This window comes from Hippopotamus amphibius, chromosome 16 (genome assembly GCF_030028045.1).
Source record: "Hippopotamus amphibius kiboko isolate mHipAmp2 chromosome 16, mHipAmp2.hap2, whole genome shotgun sequence".
In the NCBI taxonomy this organism is placed as follows: domain Eukaryota; kingdom Metazoa; phylum Chordata; class Mammalia; order Artiodactyla; family Hippopotamidae; genus Hippopotamus; species Hippopotamus amphibius.
In genome coordinates, this window is record NC_080201.1 from 6,566,077 (window position 1) to 6,585,002 (window position 18,926).

An 18,926-nucleotide genomic window follows, 5' to 3' on the forward strand; every position below is an offset into this window, starting at 1 on the left:
CTTTGAACATTTGCTACCATCAGGAATACTCGTCCCTCGGTTGCCGACTGCCAAATAAAACAGCAACTCCAACTCAAGGAATAAGCAAGAACAGTCCCACCTTGGGTGGGCTGCTAGTAGGTATACTGTGGGCTTCATGGAAGGTAACATGCATTTCTTTTAGAAGCATATGGAAAGGTTCCATGAGACCAGTAACAGTGGCTTTTTTCCTTAATTTTTTTTAAGACCTGGAACCTCCAGGCTTTGGTATATGGAAGCTCTTGATAAGCTTGTGTGGAATGGAGGGATGGGGTCTTTTGATCACACAGAGCATGGCTGGCTTCAGTGTACTCTTCTGCTAAGTCATGCATGCTAAACCCAGGATGACAAAGGGAGGGCTGAGCAGGGCTTTCTAGAACACAGTTCCACTCAAGTAAAGCACCAGGCTGGCTGCTGTTTATTCCTCCCCAACACAGTCACTTTCTTCCCATAGTTCCCTTTTTCCTCCTAAGTCAGTTTTCAGCTCACTCCAACCAAGTTCTGGCTCCACTGACCACTCCTCACCCCACCCCACCCCCACACTATCCCCACCTTTAAGAAGCCTTGTCAATGCATCACACTGTACACATCATTAAACTGCCTCTCAAGATGCAGAGGAGTATCATCTTCTCCTAGGTAGGTCTCCCCTGCAGGGGTGGCTGCTTCTGAGATTTTCTGTAGTTTCCTAAGGCTTAGCGCGCTGCTCCAGAAAACTGGATCACCCAGAGCCTACCCTGTATCACCCCACTGAAGCAGTCGGTGACCTCTTGTCTGTGGACACCTGCAGACCCGGAGCCTCCCGTGGCTATGAGACCAGATCATGAGTGGACGGAACAGGGGTGAGTGAGAAGCTGGCCTAGCTTTCAGGGGGCTCTGATTGGCTTTGTAAATCAAAGGGGCCCCAAGATTTCCACCCTTGATCCCCACTGCCCCAGCCATAGAGCAAGCCTCTGTCTTAATGAAGGGGCTCCAGCCCAGCCCCCTGTCACGTACGGCAGCAGGTCGGTCCAGCCTGCTGGTGGTAGTTAAGGTGCTTTGACCTGGGGCAGGGCTAGGGCTCCTCTCTGGGCCCTGGTGAAATCCGATGGCCTTAAGTGTGAAATCCTTTGCTTTTAGTTAAGATCCTTTTCAGAATCTAATGAATTAGTTCCTTAGAGGCCAGGCTCATCTTCTGTGGAAGTCAATTACCTGGGTCTTTAGAGGCCAGAGAAGGAATCCCGCTCACTCTACAGGTCGTGCACAGACGCTTTAGAGTTTCATTGCTTTTATTCAGTGAGGTTTGGAACACGAGAGGCCAAATGCACGTAGGTTTTGGGGGTCCCGTATAGAGACTGTAAGTTAAGAAATTGTCCAAGACGAAACAGTTACCAGGAAATCACCCCAACTCCTGCCACTTGGGCCTTCTTCTGAAACGTCATCTGGGTGACAGGCTTGAGGAGAGGATGACCTCACACATGAGCACGTTCCCAGAAATGACTAGGACACATGCTCCTACATGCAGACACACGTGCACACACGACACTCTTACACGTGGACGCGGCTTCTATGAGTAGAACTTGCTGTTGCTGACTCTCTTCTCTCTTAACCTGAAATGAAACAGATTTCACCATCACCTGTTAGTCCAGGACTCGGGCCATGTGCTGAACTCGGACATGTCTCAGTCCACACATTTGCAGGATATTGGGGGCTGGAGGGTTCAGGGCAGAGTCAGGGAACTGGGTCCCTGTTAAGACATGTACGTTCCCTGAATCTCTTTCCTCACCGGTCACTGTCCTGGGGTCACTGCTACTGGGAGGTGTCCTCAAGATGAAATGAGGATAACATAGCTAAGGAGTCTCCATGGTGTTTCCAGTGGAGGCTGCTAGTAGGTTGCTCATAGCATTTCCTCCGAGATAGTTCTTTGTGCAGCAGGACTATCGGGCATACCTGGCTGTCCCTCCCTTGTTGTGCGGGTGGGCAGCATTTGGCTTCAGGTTAGGACCCCTGGACTACCCCCTGCTTGGGAAGTCAAGAAGCGCTCCTTAAACAGTAGTGGTCATTGCTACTCACGAGGACAATTCAGCTTATGGAAGGTGCAGATGCTTAAGCTCTTACTATAGGTACGTGATAGATAAAGAGAAGTAGAGTCAAGGGTACCAGGATTTCTAAAGATGGCGGCGTTCTGCAGTCCTGGCCCAGGGGCCCAACATCACAGTGGCTGCGGGGCTGCAGGGGGAGGGGCTGACCCACCTGCGGTTGCACTTCTCCTGGTACAGCTGCAGCTGGTTCTCGTTGACGTTGAACTCTCTGACCAGGGCATCCCGGTTGGCGTTGCGCAGGTTCTGGTGTGTGTCGTACAGAAAGAGCTGGTTGTTCAGTTCTTCCTGCCGCCTCCGCAGCTGGCGGCAGGAGGAGTAAAGCTCCTCTTCGCTCTCCTGGAAAACGGAGGAGAGAACAACCATGTGGGGACAGTCTCTTCCAACCCGGGATGTGGGACATGGCGCTGGAGGCTGTGACCAGGGTGGGGGGCAGCCTTGATCATCTGCTGGGATCTTCCCAGAAAACCCAGGCCCTGTTTTAACCAAAGATAAACTCCCAATTATTTATTCCACGGGAAGCAAGCAGCTTAGAAAAGTGGTTCTCAATGAGGGGTATTTTTCATGTGAAACACTGAAATAACAAATGCATTGCCCATTGATCCTGTTTCTTGATCCAGTCTGGTTTTTCATGGTTCTCTTGCAAACGCAAAGGCTCTGTCTTACCGTGGAACACAGCAGGGGAGGGAGAGGGCGGCCTGGATGGGAAGTAGATTGGTGGGGCCTGGGGGTGGAGTGGGTGGAGACAGCTAGTGAACAGGAGTTGCTTTCTGGGGTGAGGAAAATGTTCCAGAATTAGTCCTGGTGATGGTTACACCACTCTGTGAAGAGACTACAAACCAGTGAACTGTAGACTTTAAATGGGTGAAACGGATGAGATACGAATTACAGCTCAATAAATGTTACCCTCCCCCACCCCCAGCAAAAAAGAGCCAAGAAGATGTAGGATCCGCCCTCTGATATGGGCTCATTACTCTAGCTAGTAATGATGACTTACTCCCCTGCCACCACCACCTCTGGGCGCATGACCCAAGTCAGGCAGATGGGAAGTACCCGTGAGACTTTGGTCAGTGCTCTTGGTGAAGACAGTTTCTTTTCTCGAAGATCAGTGGAAAGAGTGATGAATGTTTCCAGTTGCTAGTGGTCCCTTTGCTATCATGGAGACAAAGAGAGGGAAACAGAGCCACTGGGAGAGCACCTGGATCCAGCCATGACTGAAACAAGCCCTACTCCTAAACCTTGCAGTTGTCTCAGCCAAACATTTCCCCCATTATGATAAGGTAAAGAAAAATCTTAGCGGGGTAAGGAGTTTGGATTTCGGCTTGGGAGGAGGAGGGTGTGTTACCTCACTGAGGTTTTTAAAAGATGTCTGTCTATTGTGTAAAGGATGTTTACTCAGGTGGTGCGTCTAGTGGCTGTTACCACTGATGGAGTAGTTCAACTGAAAGACCCCCGAGCTACAAAAAAGTGCATCGATATACACAAGTGGGCTTCTTTTGTCATTTGTTTTTACAAAATGTGGACTCAGGACATACCTTGGTCTGAAGTTTTTTCCCACCTTAACGACCTAACAAACCGTCATGGATAATCCCTGGGAAAACAGGTGGAAATCTGACTCTGGAGAGTGGGGAAAACAATGGTAAAGGTTGTTCCAGCCACTCGCAAAGGTGCAGAGAAGTAAAACGGTGATTGTCTTTGCACAAGGAGTGGAGGTGAAATGGATGGTCCTTGGTAAGTGATTCAGTGTACTGAGTGAGGCACTGGGAAGACTCAGTAAAGATGTGGCTTAAATGTTTATGCTTCCTCAAGGAGACCAGCTTTCCTCCCTATTCAGACTAAAGCAAAACAAAACAAAAGCCCCGTTGAAGTCTTAACACTGTACTCCAAATGGTCTCTTTTCAGTTTCTCTCCGCCTAGAAGAAAACAACTTCTGTTGCTTTCATGTATGCAATGACTGTTTGTAATCTGGTTAAAATCATAAATTCACCTTTTCTGCTAATGTTTCTATAACTGAAGGCCTTGGTCTCCTTTTCTGAATCCAAAGCATTGATAGCTGTGATATAATTTAGTCCTTTGTAGTCCGTATTGTGAGATAACAGCAAACATTCAGAGAAGTACATAAAACATACATACAGTTGAATTAATAACGATAAAGCAAACAGCTGTGGAGCTGCCAGCAAGTGAAGAAATAGAGCCTCGTCCCCGCTGTGTGCCCCTCCCAATCAAGACTCCCTCCTTCCCTCTCAGAACTTTGTGATAATTATTTCCTGGCTTGCTTTTGAGTCTGAGTTGTCACAAAATACTTAGTTTTTCTTTTCCAAGTCGATGGTATTTCTGTTCTGTGATGTATGTTATCTTACCTGTTTTTCTCACCATTACTTCTTGCATTACATTCCTTCTTGCTTACTGGTCATTCTCTCAGCAGTGGTTTATTATTACATTGTCAGTCTCTGTATATCTGAAAATACCTTCATTCTGCCCTCCCTCGTGAGTGGTAGCTCTTAGGATGTAAATGTCTATCCTGCAGCTGTGTGGCTAAGGCATTGTGAAGGTACCCTTCGTCTTTAGGCTGCTGTTGCTGTACATGGAAGCACTGCTGTTGTGTGTCAGTCCTTTGTAGGTAATCTGTCTTTTCTTCTTTTATGATTTTCTCTTCATCCTGGTCATCTGCCGTTTCAGTAGAATATGCTGACATGGGTGTCTCTATGCTGCCCTGTTTATATCAGAGGATGCTTGTGTCTTCAGTGCTGGAAAATTCTCAGCCATGAATATTCCAAATATTTTATCTTGGAGCTTCTCATTTTACCCTCCTTGTTTATTTTTCCCTTTGAATATTTGTATCTTGTCTTGCTGCATTAAAGCAAATACCCTGAACACGATCTTCACATTTATTAATTCTTTGCTTTACTGTATCCATTCTGGAATTTCCCACTTACTAAGCTTTAAAAAATTTTTTTCAGGATTGTTGAATTCTTATTTCCAAGAATTTCTTAATTCGTCCTTTCATTCCTACATGTTCTTGATTAAGTTTAAGAAGGATTGTTCTTTTTAAAATGCATGTATACATTAGGTTCTCTTTAAAAAGGTTTTGTTGTTGTTTTTTCGATTTCAAAGTTCTTTTCAGATCACTGGAGTCAATTCTCTTGCTTTTGTGCTTATTAGCTATACTAACATTATTTTCCTTGAGTGTTAAAATGTTAATGTGCAAACTCATCTGGAGTGGAAAGTTTCTTTCCTCCCTCAGTCTACACACTGGCACCTGCTTTTCTGAATGCTCTAAAGGGGGGACTCCCACACGCAGGGCCCACAGTGTCACTGTGATGGCCGGGGGGCTCTAGGTTCTCAGGAATACTAGTAATCCTGGCTGTGTCCTGGCTGCAGGGCTGTGGCCCCTTTCATCCCATCCCCTCAGGCAAGCAGCTGACCACTGGCCTGAGTCCTGGGCACCTGCCAAAGCTCTCTTTATGAAGGGTGTTTCAGAAGAGTGCAGCCCCCTAGCCCCAGGGCCTCTACCTGTGTACAGCCTATGTCCATCCCATTTGCCTTAGCACACAAAAATGAAATTACGTGAATTACGTATCCAAACACAGGCAATTATAAAAAGAACAGAAGGCGAAGGAAAGACTGAATCACGGAAGATAAACAGAAATGGCTGAATGGGTGAACCCAAATATGAAATAAATCCAAGGGCTAGGTTGTTTTGTGAGAAAAACACCGACACAGCATCAACCAAGGAGATAATCCATTACCTGGACCAGTCTAGGAAGGTACGGAGGCCAGGTAGCCAAATACAACGTAACAGGTTTAGAACCACCGTGAGAAGATGTGGGAGGAAGCGATGAAATGGAAACCAAGCGATGATGAGAAGGGTGAGTACACGTGGTGTGTCTAGTACAGGCTCATAGCCCCAGCATAGGTATCAGCTATGTCCATACAGAATAGCTCGTGTAGAAAAGTAGCCCATAAGAGAAAACAACGATGTTATCCTGGAAGACAATGAGAACGTTCCTAGACCCAGGAAGCTTCACAAATGGTCTTTCACGTCTGTTGCATGTAGGCAGCAGGTGCCTCCAGTTCTATGCAGAACGTGCCACAGCCCTGAGAAAGAAGGCTTCCAAGTACTTGTTATGTAGCCAGCATAACACAACCTGCCCCAAAACGTCAGTGAATACCGGGGGAAAATCCTAAATGAAATACTAACTCGCACCTTATGGAAGCACGTTACACAACAAACGTACTGTATTTCACTAAGAAAGTCTTCTTTCCTTCTCTTAAGGTGACTGTTTCACACCTCTCCCCTCCCTAAACCTCCCCCAGCTCAGCTGATGGCCTTGCCTCTTGTCTCGTGTAGAGGAAATGACTGGGAAATGTGCCCATCTCGGCCCCTCACCATAGCCCGTGGCTTCCCTCCTGCACGTAACCTTTCTCTGTCCTGCTTCTCCCTCCTGCACTAAATTCTCTCCATCAGCAGCCTGCAAGTGCATCTCAAGAAGCTCCCCTTCGCCCCACCAGCTACTGACCCGTCTCTTGTCACCTTCACAGCAAATGTCTTTGAATAAGTCATCTGCTCCCCACCAGTGCATTGTCTACCCACCCCCGACACACTACATTTTCAGTTTTTATTAATTATAAATGCACAGAGTTTGAAGAGCCAAGAAGTGCTACTAGGATCATTACCAAAACAGCCAGCTGTCCCCTGGTTCACCACCCCCTGTCCCTTGATCCCTGCTCCCCAAAGTCGACAGTGGTTTCTTTTGATTATTAACTTCACAGTTCAAAACACAAAAACAAAAAGAACATGCTTATACTGCAAGTTCTTGGTTTTCCAGTTTCTAGGGATTATCTTCAGGGAAAACGATGTGGCTATTTCCCCACATACTCTCTTATCTTTCTCTATGGAGATAAATCCATTTTTGGTTATATCAATTTGTTTATACCGTCATTTTTTTTTTCCTCTTTGAACCCTTGAATCTTCTTTAACCCCTTGTTTTAGATGGATATGTGTGTGTGTGTATAATTAAAAATTTAAAATCCTTGAATTCTTTGAGCACGTCTTTGTAATCAGGTGTTTTGTCCTGTGACAAATTTTGGCCTGTGACAAAATCTTCATGAAATTGTCTGCCTTTAGGTTTTTTTCTCATTTTTCCTGACCTCCCCCCCCACCCCCCCCACCCCCCGCCGCAGTGCTTTTTCTTTTTAATTTGTTCCCGTTCACATTTTAAACTTACAGAAAAGTTGCAATACGAGCACAGCAAGTTCCATACCCTGCACCACCCAGAGTCCCCAGGGTTACCGTCCTGCACAACCACAGTGCAATTGTCATAAACTAAGAAATTAGCATTGGAGCAATACTAGTAACTGAAGGATTTGGTTGTCACTGTGTTTTCCACCCATATCCTTTATCTGGTCCAAGATCCCATCCAGGAACCCACATCACATGCAGTTGCTGTGTCTCCCAGTTCCCTCCAACCTGTGACATTTCCTCAGCTCCCTGCTCTTCGTGTTTTATGACCTTGGGCCTTTTCAAGAGTCCTGGTGCCTTGCTTTGTAGAACATCCTGCAATTGAAGGGTTTGTCTGGTGTTTTTCATCATTTGTTTGAGGTTATGCAGCTTTGGCACCAATGCCACAGAAGTGATGAACCTTCTCAGGAGGTACGTGATGTCACACATTACATGGTGACACTGATCATTTTTGGTGAAGATGGTGTCTGCTGGGTTCCTCCATTGTAAAGCTCCTGTTTTTCTCTTGCAATTAAATTTCTTAGAGGAAGGTACTTTGAGACTCTGCAGATGGCGTGTTTCTCCTCAGACTTTCACTCACTAATTTTAGCATCCATTGGTAGATCTTGACAGTGGTGTTTCAATGGCGATTTTCTGTTTCCCTCACTCCTGCATTTATTTTTTTCAATGTTTATTTTTTATTCATTTTTTATGGAACTATAGTTGATTACAATGTTAATTTCTGATATTCAGCAAATGACTCAATTATACACGTATATACATCCTTTTTCATATTCTTTTCCAGTATAGTTTATCCCAGGATTTTGAATATAGTTCCCTGTGCTATGCAGCAAGGACACTGTTGTTTTTCCATCCTGTATGTAATAATTTGCATCTACTGACCCCCACACTCCCAGTACATCCCTCCCCTGCGGTTTGGCAACCACAAGTGTGTTCTTTGTCTGTGAGTCTGTTTGTTTTGTAGGTAGGTTCATTTGTGTCATATTTTAGATTCCACATATTAGTGACATCATATGGTATTTGTCTTTCTGACTTAACTAGTTCTAGTTGCATCCATGTTGCTGCAAATGACATTATTTCATTCTTTTTATGGCTGAGTAGTATTCCACTGTATTTATCCATTCATCTGTTGATGGACATTTAGGTTGTTTCCATGTCTTGGCTATTGTAAACAGCACTGCTATGATCATAAGGGTGAATGTATCTTTTTGAATTATAGTTTTGTCCAGATAATGCCCAGGAGTGGGAGTGCAGATCATGTGGTAATTTTATTTTTAGTTTTCTGTGGACCCTCCATACTGTTCTCCGTAGCAGCTGCACCAGCTTATAGTCCCATCAACAGTGTAGGAGGGTTCCCTTTTCTCCACACCCTCTCCAGCACTTGTTATTTGTAGACTTATTTTTTAAGCTCTTTATTGGAATATAATTGCTTTACACTATTGTGCCAGTTTTTGCTGTACAACAGAGTGAATCAGCTGTATTTATACATATATCCCCATATTCCCTCCCTCCCATAACTCCTTCCCACCCTCCCTATCCCAGCCCTCTCAGTCATCACCCATCATTGAGTTGATCTCCGTGTGCAGTGCAACAGTTTCCCACTAGCTTGATAGTGTATATATATCAATGCTACTCTTTCATTTCGTCCTGGCTTCCCCTTCAGCAACCCCCCCCCCGCCCCGCCCCCGGGTCGACTTTTTAAATGGCCGTTCTGACTGGTGTAAGATGGTACCTCGTAGTTTTGATTTGCATTTCTCTAATAATGAGTGATGCTGAGCATCTTTTCGTGTGCCTGTTGGCCATCTGTATGTCTTCTTTGGAGAAATGTCTATTTAGGTCTTCTGCCCATTTTTTGATTGGGTTGTTTTTTTTTTTTTTTCTTGTTGAGTTGTATGAGCTATATGTGTATTTCAGAAGTTAAAACCATGTTGGTCGCACAGTTGGCAAATATTTTCTTGCATTGTGTAGGTTGTCTTTTCCTTTTGTTTATGGTTTTCTTTGCTGTGCAAAAGCTTGTAACTTTGAGTAGGTCCCATTTGTTTATTTTGTTTTTACTTCTATTGCCTTGGGAGACTAACCTAAGAAAACATTGGTACGATTTATGTCAGAGAACGTTTTGCCTGTTATTTCTTCTAGGCCACTCCTGTATTTGTTAATGAAATTTTCTGTAAGGAAGAACTATCTCTTCTCTCTCATTATTTTTAAATTATTTTTTAATTTAGTATAGCTGATTTACAATGTTGCACTGGTTTCAGGTGTACAGCCAAGTGATTCAGTTAGACATATCTATCTCTATTCTTTTTCAGATCCTTTTCCCCTATAGGTTATTACAAAATATTGACTGTAGTTCCCTGTGCCATATAGTAGGTCTTTGTTGTTTATCTATTTTATATATAGTAGTATGTATCTGTTACTCCTAAATTCCTCATTTATGCCTCCTACCCACATTTTCCCTTTGGGATCCATAAGTTTTTCTGTATCTGTGAGTCTGTTTCTGTTTTGTAAATTAGTTCATTTGTATCATTTTTTAGATTCCACATAGAAATAATCATATGATATTTTTCTCTGACCCACTTCACTTAGTATGATCATCTCTAGGTCCACCCATGTTGCTGCAAATGGCTTTATTTCATTCTTTTTCTTATGGCTGAGTAATATTCATTGTTTATATGTACCACATCTTTATCCATTCATCTGTCGATGGATATTTTATTTGCTTCCACAGCTACTGTAAATAGTGCTGCAGTGAACATAAGAGTGTATGTATGTTTTTAAATTATTGTATTCTCCAGATATATGCTCAGGAGTGGGATTGCAGGATCATATGGTAAACTATCTTCAGTTTTTTTGAGGAACCTCCATACTGTTTTCCGTAATGGCTATACCAGTTTACATTCCCACCAACAGTGTAGGAGGGCTTCCTTTTCTCCACATCCCCTCCAGCAAGTATTATATGTGGACCTTCTGATGATGGCCATTCGGACTGGTGTGAGGTGGTACCTCACTGTAGTTTTTGATTTGCATTTCTCTGATAATAAGTGATGTTGAGCATCTTTTCATGTGCCTATTGGCCATCTGTATGTCTTCTTTGGAGAAGTGTCTATCTAGGTCTCCTGCCTATTTTTTGGTTAGGTTGTTTGGCTTTTTTGATACTGAGCGTATGTTTCATTTAGTTATTAAACATTCACATGTCCATGGGTTATAATCCAGTATTATTTTTTTGCTTCCCAAATTGTTCCAGCTTTGGCCTTTGGGAGATTTTGATGTGTCACCATCCTTTCTGTAGCACTTCTTTACTTATTGGAAGATACTCCAGGCTCATTTTATATTTTATCTGTCCCTACCCTGCAATTAAGCTCTTGTCTAAAAAGCTTTGATTCCTTTTACTGGAAAATGATATTTAGAAAGCAAGATGTGGGTGCTTGGATTGCTCGTTGCTACTGGGGTGTCATTGGTTCTAGGCCTTCTCAGTAGACAAAGCTAGGGTATGTATGTATAGTAACTGATGCAAACATATATTCATTTCTGCATACCTCTGTGTTTGTGTGTGTGTGTATTTTAAGTGAGTTTACACTGATATACCCCTGATTTCAATCAGACATTAATTTTGGAAGGGTTGGTATATATTTCTGCTTGTTCAGGGGTTGCTGTTATGTCTTCCCGTACGATTTCATACTTTTCCTGCTCTAAGCCCTGTACCCTTCTTATTTAAATTTCTTCCAACATGTTGTTACACTGTTTGTCAATATCATGAATGTGATTTCCCATCTGTCCCTGCCTCCCATCCCACATTTCCAACTGTTACTTCTAGAATAGAGAAAAGTGAGTGACTTAATAGATACACGACAAATCAGTCTTCTTAAAATTGGAGTCTGTTTTTTCAAATATATAACCATAATTTGTGAGCAGATAATTTTCTCTTTACCACACTTTATACTGGTTGTTTCTTTTGCCCGGTTACATTTGTTACCACTAAAGGCATATGATTTTGCTCCCTGTGCTGCTACCTATGCCATCCTTGCATTATCAGACTAAACTACTCACTCGAAATACATCGTTCTTCCAGTAAATAGCTGGAAATAACTTGCTAATTGTCTTTTTAGAATTTTAATCTGTATTCATAACTGACATTGATTTACAAATAGGCAGAGGAGGCATACTATCTCCAATTTTGATATGAACGTTATACAGCTTCAAGACATTAACTGGAGCATGTCCAGTTTTCTGTTGACGTCCGTGGATTAAAATTGGAACTGTGTTTTTTAAATCCAGATAAAATACTGCTGTAACACCATCTAGACCTGATACTTCTTTTATCTGATAGGTGTTTTATTACCCTTTAGGTGTGTTCTATAGGAGTCTGTCTCCAAGTTTTTGTGACACAATTTTAGCCCGTTCTTCAAGGTAACCACTCCTTTGCCTTAGTTTTTCAACATTATTTGGGGTTCAGTCTCCTTTTTCAATATTTACTCTTGTCTGGTTTTGCCCTTACTTGGTTCCTTTATTAAGCAGGCAAAGAGTTTATTTGATCAGTCTTTTCAAGGAATGAGCATTTGGTTTATGTTTCATTCAGTTGGCTTTTATCTTTATTTTTTTAATTTTAAATGAATGTTCAGTCTTCTGTGCAGTTTTAAGGCATAAATAGTTTACTACTTTTGGATAATTTACTTATTTCACCTAGGAATTCCTTATTTGCAAATAGGGAACATTTTGACCATCTTAATGTCTTTCAAATTTTATCAGGTTATATAATGTATTAAGGTTTTCTTTGTGAACAAGTACTCGATCAAGTTTCTGAGAAATAGAAGAAAACAATGCACGTTATCCACTTGTAAGAAAAGTATCTCTCTCTTAAACTCATTAGTCAGTAGTTTGATCATCTGTCCTTGGAAATTTTTTTGTATACTAGACATCCAAATTCTGAAAGATGTTTTCAACCAAGTAATCTTTCATTTGTATGAGCTTTTGTTTTATATATTTACCATATATAGCACATATAGTTTCTAAGTAAACATCTATGACTCTTGCATCCCTTTTGTAAACCAGACATTCTGTCATTACATATTGTCCCTCTTAATGCTCTTTAGTACTTTTGACCTTAAATTCTACTTTGGTATTAATTTTTCCTTCCCAGCTTTTCCCAGTAACTCTTCATTACTGGGTATTTTTCCCCTAACTTTTGTTTTAAGTATATTTCTTTTAAACACTGCACAGCTGGATTTCTTTGCTTCTTTTTTAATGGGAGAAATCAGCCCATTCACTTGATCAAATCTAAGTTATATCCATTATTATATTTTTAATTTCTTCTTCTATAGTTTTCTAATTTTTATTCTTGGTCAAGTTTCTCTTTATCTCCTCTACGTCTCAGTTCTTATAGTGGTTACCTTCAGTTTTTTAACATTTCCTTTGTGCCTCAAAATATCAGAATTAATTCTTCCCTTGCAGGATGCTTTACTTGCCTACTGATCATCAGGCATAAATGTTGAAAGCTTCTAGGAGGCCTGTATTTTACCTCTCAACTCCTGGGTTTTGCTGATGTTCAATGATTTTCAGTTCTAGACTGTTATGAAATTGAGATCTCTTGAGTGGGATACAGGATATGTCTGAAATCTTGCATATCCACAGTACGTTCCTGTTGCCTTGACATGGCAAGTGGGTGGCGGGGCACTGAATTCTTCTGTCTTGCTCGTCTGTAGATGGCTTTCTTCTGGTTTCCAGTGCTGAAGAGGACACGTCTGATATAGGATTTATTTGGTTTTCTTTATAGATAACTTGGTGTGTTGGGAAGTTTTTAGGGCTTTTTTACTTTATCCTTAGGATTCAGAGCTTTTACTAAGATACGATTTGGGGTGTTGGGTGTGTTTTCTCTTCATCCCTTCAGAAACCAAGTGTGTCATTGCAGGCAGCAAATCAGAGAAAATTCCCTCTATTAACTGCTTCATTAGTAGCCACCCACCCTTCTGTTCCACTTTGTCTTTTGGGACATGTCTGCATGTTAGGCTTAGAGGACAGACGCACGTGACCTATCTTTTCCTTTGTGATTTCCATCTCATGGTGGTATTGCTCTGGTTTTGAGACATTTCTTCTGCATCATCTTTTGGGTCTCCAATGCAGCTGTCTCTACTTAGGTACTGAATTTTTAAACTGAAGAGATCATTTTTTTTTGTTTCCAATTCCAGTAGGTCTCTTTTTAGAGTTTTAAAGGATATCCAAATAAAGTGCCGATGTGTTCGGGTTCTCTTAAGATGCTTCCAGCAGCTCTACTTCAACTGCCAGCCACCTGCACCAGGTATCCACCTGGTCCTTCCTCCTCCTGTCGCTGTGAGCCTGGTTTTCCATTGCACGCTCATGGTTTTTGTATGTTCAGTCGTCACATCAAGGCATTGGGTCATGGTGGAAGGCACCGCCGTTTCTGCTCTTCAGGATCAGCAGTGGGCAGACTCTAGCTGTTGAGGCACAAGGAGGGCGTTTCTCTGTGCCGCCAGGTCTCCCAACTGTAAAGAACTCTCTCCCAACCTCAAAAACCAGGACCAGCTCAGCTCCAGAGTGCAGCACCCCCTACTTGTCCTCCAGGACTTGGGTGTTCACCGTAGCACTTCTCCAAAGGGCTATGAGCGAATCCACACACACCTGCTCTTGGCTGAACCTCACTGGGAAGCACAGATCCTGGTCTTTCCAACTAGGCCCCTCTACTCTTTGTACCTTAGCTCCCACCCAGCATGAAGCTAAGCACTGTCCACCCCGGGCTCTGTACTCGGAGACCCTAGAGCAGCCAGTTTTCTCGAACGTACCCTACAGATGCTGCCAGCCTGCCCACAGATGGTCATTAGGATGACCAGTCAAGTTTCCATATTTTTCCTGCCTCGTTCTTCTGCATCTCACAAGTTTAGATCATCTGAGTGCAGGAGGCCCTTTTCAATTAAGGGAAGGATTGGATATAATACATCAACCTAAAAGAAACTATTTACTTCCAGAGAACAATTCAACACGTATTCAAAAATATATGGTCTTTTCTCCCCCCCGCCCGCCTTGATCTATTATTCCATTCTGAAATAGCTATATCAATGTTATATGAAGGCCTTCATTATTTATAAAGTAAAAAAGCACAAACAACCTAACTGTCCATCAGTGGGAGAAAGGCTAAGTGAATTAGGGACCTCCACCTGATGAAACAGGCGTTAATGGCTGTGAAAATCATAACAACATGGAAAAAACTGCTTAGCATCATCCGTGAAGTGGGTAAAGAGCACATATTCATACGTATTATATGAATCCAACTATGAAAATATCACATGCAAAACATTATCAGGCAAAGGAAAGACATCAAAATGCTGACAGTAGTTTTCAACCTCCGCTTCCTTCCTTTTCCTACTTCAACTAAATATCATAGGTAATAAAATGGTGTTTAAAATACCCTGGGTAAGTCAGAAAAAAAATATCGTATATTAACACATGCAGAATATAGAAAAATGGTACAAATCAACCAGTTTGCAAGGCAGAAACAGACACAGAGATGTAGAGACCAAGTGGGGAAAGCCGGGGTAGGGGGAATGAATTGGGAGATTGGGATTGCCATATATACATTACTAATGGGAAAAAAAATATCAAATTGTACACTTTAAATATGTGCACTTATTGTATGTCAATTGTGTCTCAATAAAGAAAAAAAATACTCTGTGTAAACCATATATACCGCTAACAGAGTAACAGAACTGTTACGTGATTGTAACATTTCAATGGCTTCAGAAAGGGCCCGACATATTTCTGGGGCTTTAAACTCTGTCCCGGCCAATGTTTTATGAGTAAACTCCACCTTGGTCCTCACTGGATCAATCATTTGCTCAGACAAGGCTTTCTGGGAGCTCTTCACCAGAGTGTCTCCCTGGTATCACAGGGGATACAGTGATAAATAAAACCCGGTTTGACCTTGACACCCAGGTCTCCCAAACACCCCCCTCATCACAGTGTGGGGCAGGAATGCCGGATGGTGCCTGTGAACGGCTTACAACCAGGTGACAGCTGTGGAAGTAAATAAAAGCTTGGGAACCAGCAGCAGAGATGAGACCTACACGTACTCAGACACCTTGCCCCCCTGGGAGCCGCACACAACGCCCCCTCTTCCCCCCACCTCTCAGTGGCCTCCCTCATCAAGGAAGTCAAATGTGGATAAACACATTTTCTTTAAAATGCACTAATCTTATCTGCCGCTGGTGATACCTAATCACTTAAATTCTTTCTAATGCTTGCGGGTTGTTTCCGACAGCTTTGCAGAGCGGTGTGTAATGAATGCTCCACAAGGACCATGAGCAAAGGGAGGAATTTATATAAACTTTTATGTCCAAGCATTTCTTTCACGTAGAATCATGAAAGGTCATTTCTTTTGATCCATAATTTAAGGCTCAAGTGAAAACTGCAATTTTCATATAAACGTTACTTTGACAGAGTCCAAAGCACCAACATGTAAAATTTGTTTCAAAATGGAAAACCTTCTATTATCCATCCCCTTATCCTTTTTCAGACAGTTTCATCATCATGAGCTTCTTTTATACCAACAAACTGTCACTGAGGTTCTTTGGCTCCCACCTACTGTGCCTTGTATTTTTGCATCCTCTTCCATCTTGATGCTTCTAAAATGCTTTTGAAGTGGAAACGATCAAGGTTATTAAAAACTAAACGGAAGGCAAAGCCTAACGTTCTCTCCTCTGAGATTTTACTGCATGGACGATTGCCATGGCTGTTCAAAGGCATCCCCATCCCTGCCTCCTCCCTTCCCCACTGGATGGTGCTCAGCTCTACAGGCACACCTGGGAGGTACCGCAGGTTGGGTTCCAGACCATCCCGATAAAGCGAACGGTGCAATGAAGTGAGCCACACAGATTTTTTGGTTTACCAGTGCATGTAAGAGTCACGTTTCCACTATACTACATCCTGTCTAAAAAAAACAATGAGCCTACCTTAATGAAAAATACTTCATTGCTAAAAAATGCTAACCATCATCTGAGCAAGTCATAGTAGTAACAGCCAAGATCACCACAACAAATGTAATAACAATGAAAAAGTCTCAAATATGAGAATTACCAGAATGTGACACACAGACATGAAGGGAGCAAATGCTGTTGGAAAAAATGGTGCCAGAAGACTTGCTGGTCACAGGGTTGCCGCAACCCTCTAATTCGTTTTTAAAAAATGCAATATCTACAAAGCACAATAAAATGAGGTATGTGGCACTGACCAAGCCCACATTTTCCAGGTTCTCCCAAGAGAACTGGGGTGACCACAAACTCACCCAGCCCATGCTGGGTGTTGTGCAAGGAGAATGGGAAGATCTTGGGAGACTGTACTGGCCTCATATGGGGCCTGGTGGGTTTCATTCTAGAGGAGAGGCCGTCGCAAAGATTCTGAAGCTCTAGAATCACAAAACATACCATTGAACCCAAGACCGGAACGACCCCACCGCTTGGTGCTGCATTCTTAGTTAACCTTTTGTCCTGACCAACCTTATCTCACCCTCTTTCGTAATTCAGGGAGGCCAAGCCCTTTCCGCCAAGCCTACCCAAACTGGTTAATCAAAGGAGAGACCAAGTATCTTCAAGGCCTTGGCAAAGCAAAAGAACCAAGCAGGCAGGCTCCACCGATAGCAGAAAGAACCACAAAAGGAGTGCCGCTCGTGATAGGAAGTGGAGGTCCATGAATTTCCTTGCCCTGGAGAAGCCATGACCAGGCTTTGTTGGATGCTTGCAGATCTTTTGAAAAGGATTACCAAAGACTAACAGGTGAGGTAAAGCACGCAGGAAGGGTGAGTTTACCTAGAAGAGCATCACCTTGCCTGGCTCTGGCTGAAATGAAACCAAGGAACTTCCAAAGAGCTTCTCCCCCCTTTCCAACCAACTATACAACCTATTCAGAGAATTGTACAGCATCCTGCAAGAAGAAAGGCTGCTGGAAGGAAAATGCTAGGACCCCAGAGGAAATCTGTAGCTAAAGGGAATCCTTTATGATGATGTGGTATGTTTGGCTAGATAGTTCTCAATGTGGTCCAAGTCCCTCAGCCATACTCATTGGTTGTCTCCACCCAACTAGCAGACATGATGCAGGGAACCACCACTAGTGTTTCTCCACTCACCAGGACGGGCCGCATCTCACAGAAAACCAGGAGGGAAGCCAGCTCAATGTCTTCACTGTAGCCGTTCTTCAGAGGAACAGATCTGAATCCTGCAGATTGGAAAAACAGCACAAAGGCAGGCAGTTAATGTCAGACCTTTGCTTTCTTGGAGTCCCGGGGATCACATGCCCAGTGCAAGGAGCAGAGAGGTGAGTGCCCCATGCTGGGGGCTGACTTCCTGTCTAGAAGCCAGAGGTCCCACCCTGATGGTTGGGAAGAGGGGCTGCAAAACACAGCCTTGACTGACAGGTACCATCCAGAGAAGTGAAGTTAAAAATATCTGCCATCTAGAAATGAAAATGACTCAGAAGAAATTAAAACCCATAGAACATTGCACACTGAATTTAGAGCAACTACAGCTGTGGTTCAATTCCTTAAATACTCCTGAGGCCAAAAGGCTCAAAGGAGTAATGAATCCCCACATCTATTTCCTCCACTTAGCCCTTCACAAAGCTTAGGATGACGGAGTGCTTTATCTTTAAAGATTTCCAACGGGAAGAGATCTCCCTGTCCCTTGCAGTTCACAGCAATACTGATCACCCGCCTCTAAAAGCCATCCCCTATTTACAATTAGGACCTGTGTCTGATGGTCATTTAAATGTTTCTTTTCTTTTAGGAGAGGGTTGAAGTGGGGCTGAATTCCCCCTAGCCCTTCCCATTTAGCAATGTTTAAGGCAACACATCTCAAGTTTGGTTGGTTTGCTTGTTTTGATGAAGTAGTATAACCGAATATGCAGTAGATATGAAAGTCTCGCTTCCACCCACTCAACCCCTTAATCCAGAAGGAACCACTGTTACAACAGTATCTTTCCAAACTCATCTATGCATATGTTTGTTTCCCATAAAATCACGAAGAACAGTACCCTAGGGACTTCCCTGGCTGGAAGTCCAGTGCTTAAGACTTTGCCTTCCAATGCAGGGGACGTGAGTTCCATCCCTCGTTAGGGAGCTGAGATCCCACATGCCTTGTGGCCAATAAAGCAGAAGCAATACTGTAACAAATTCAACAAAGACTTCAAAAATGATCCACATTGGGCTTCCCTGGCGGCACCATGGTTAAGAATCACCTGCCAGTGCAGGGGACACGGATTCAATACCTGGTTCGGGAAGATCCCACATGCCTCGGAGCAACTAAGCCCGTGCGCCACAACTGCTGAGCCTGCGCTCTAGAGCCCACGAGCCACAACTACTGAAGCCCCTGAGCCTACAGTCTGTGCTCCACAGGAGCAGCCACCGCAATGAGACGCCTGTGCACGTCAACAAAGAGTAGCCCCTGCTCGCCACAACTAGAGAAAGCCTGCGCCCAGCAACGAAGACCCAAGGCAGCCAAAAATAAATTTTTTAAAAAGTCCACATCAAGAAAGTCTTAAGGACATCCTAGGTGGTGCAGTGGGTAAGAATCTGCCTGCCAATGCAGGGTACACGGGTT

At 43.1% G+C, this 18,926-nt stretch overlaps 1 protein-coding gene across 2 annotated transcripts in view; it reads right to left on the reverse strand.

Moving 5' to 3' along the window:
* Window positions 1-620: 620 nt before the first annotated feature.
* PLCG2 (phospholipase C gamma 2) overlaps window positions 621-18,926 on the reverse strand; it is a 144,543-nt gene continuing 126,237 nt past the window's right edge. Inside the window, exons 32-34 of one of the 2 annotated variants that reach the window (XM_057712774.1) lie at window positions 17,459-17,547; window positions 2,248-2,432; window positions 621-1,604 (exon numbers count right to left, since the gene is read on the reverse strand). In XM_057712774.1, the coding sequence (XP_057568757.1) occupies window positions 1,562-1,604; window positions 2,248-2,432; window positions 17,459-17,547 (317 nt within the window). In that variant the 3' untranslated portion in view covers window positions 621-1,561. The remainder of the gene's footprint in view (window positions 1,605-2,247; window positions 2,433-17,458; window positions 17,548-18,926) is intronic. The other variant, XM_057712775.1, reaches the window with a different exon arrangement.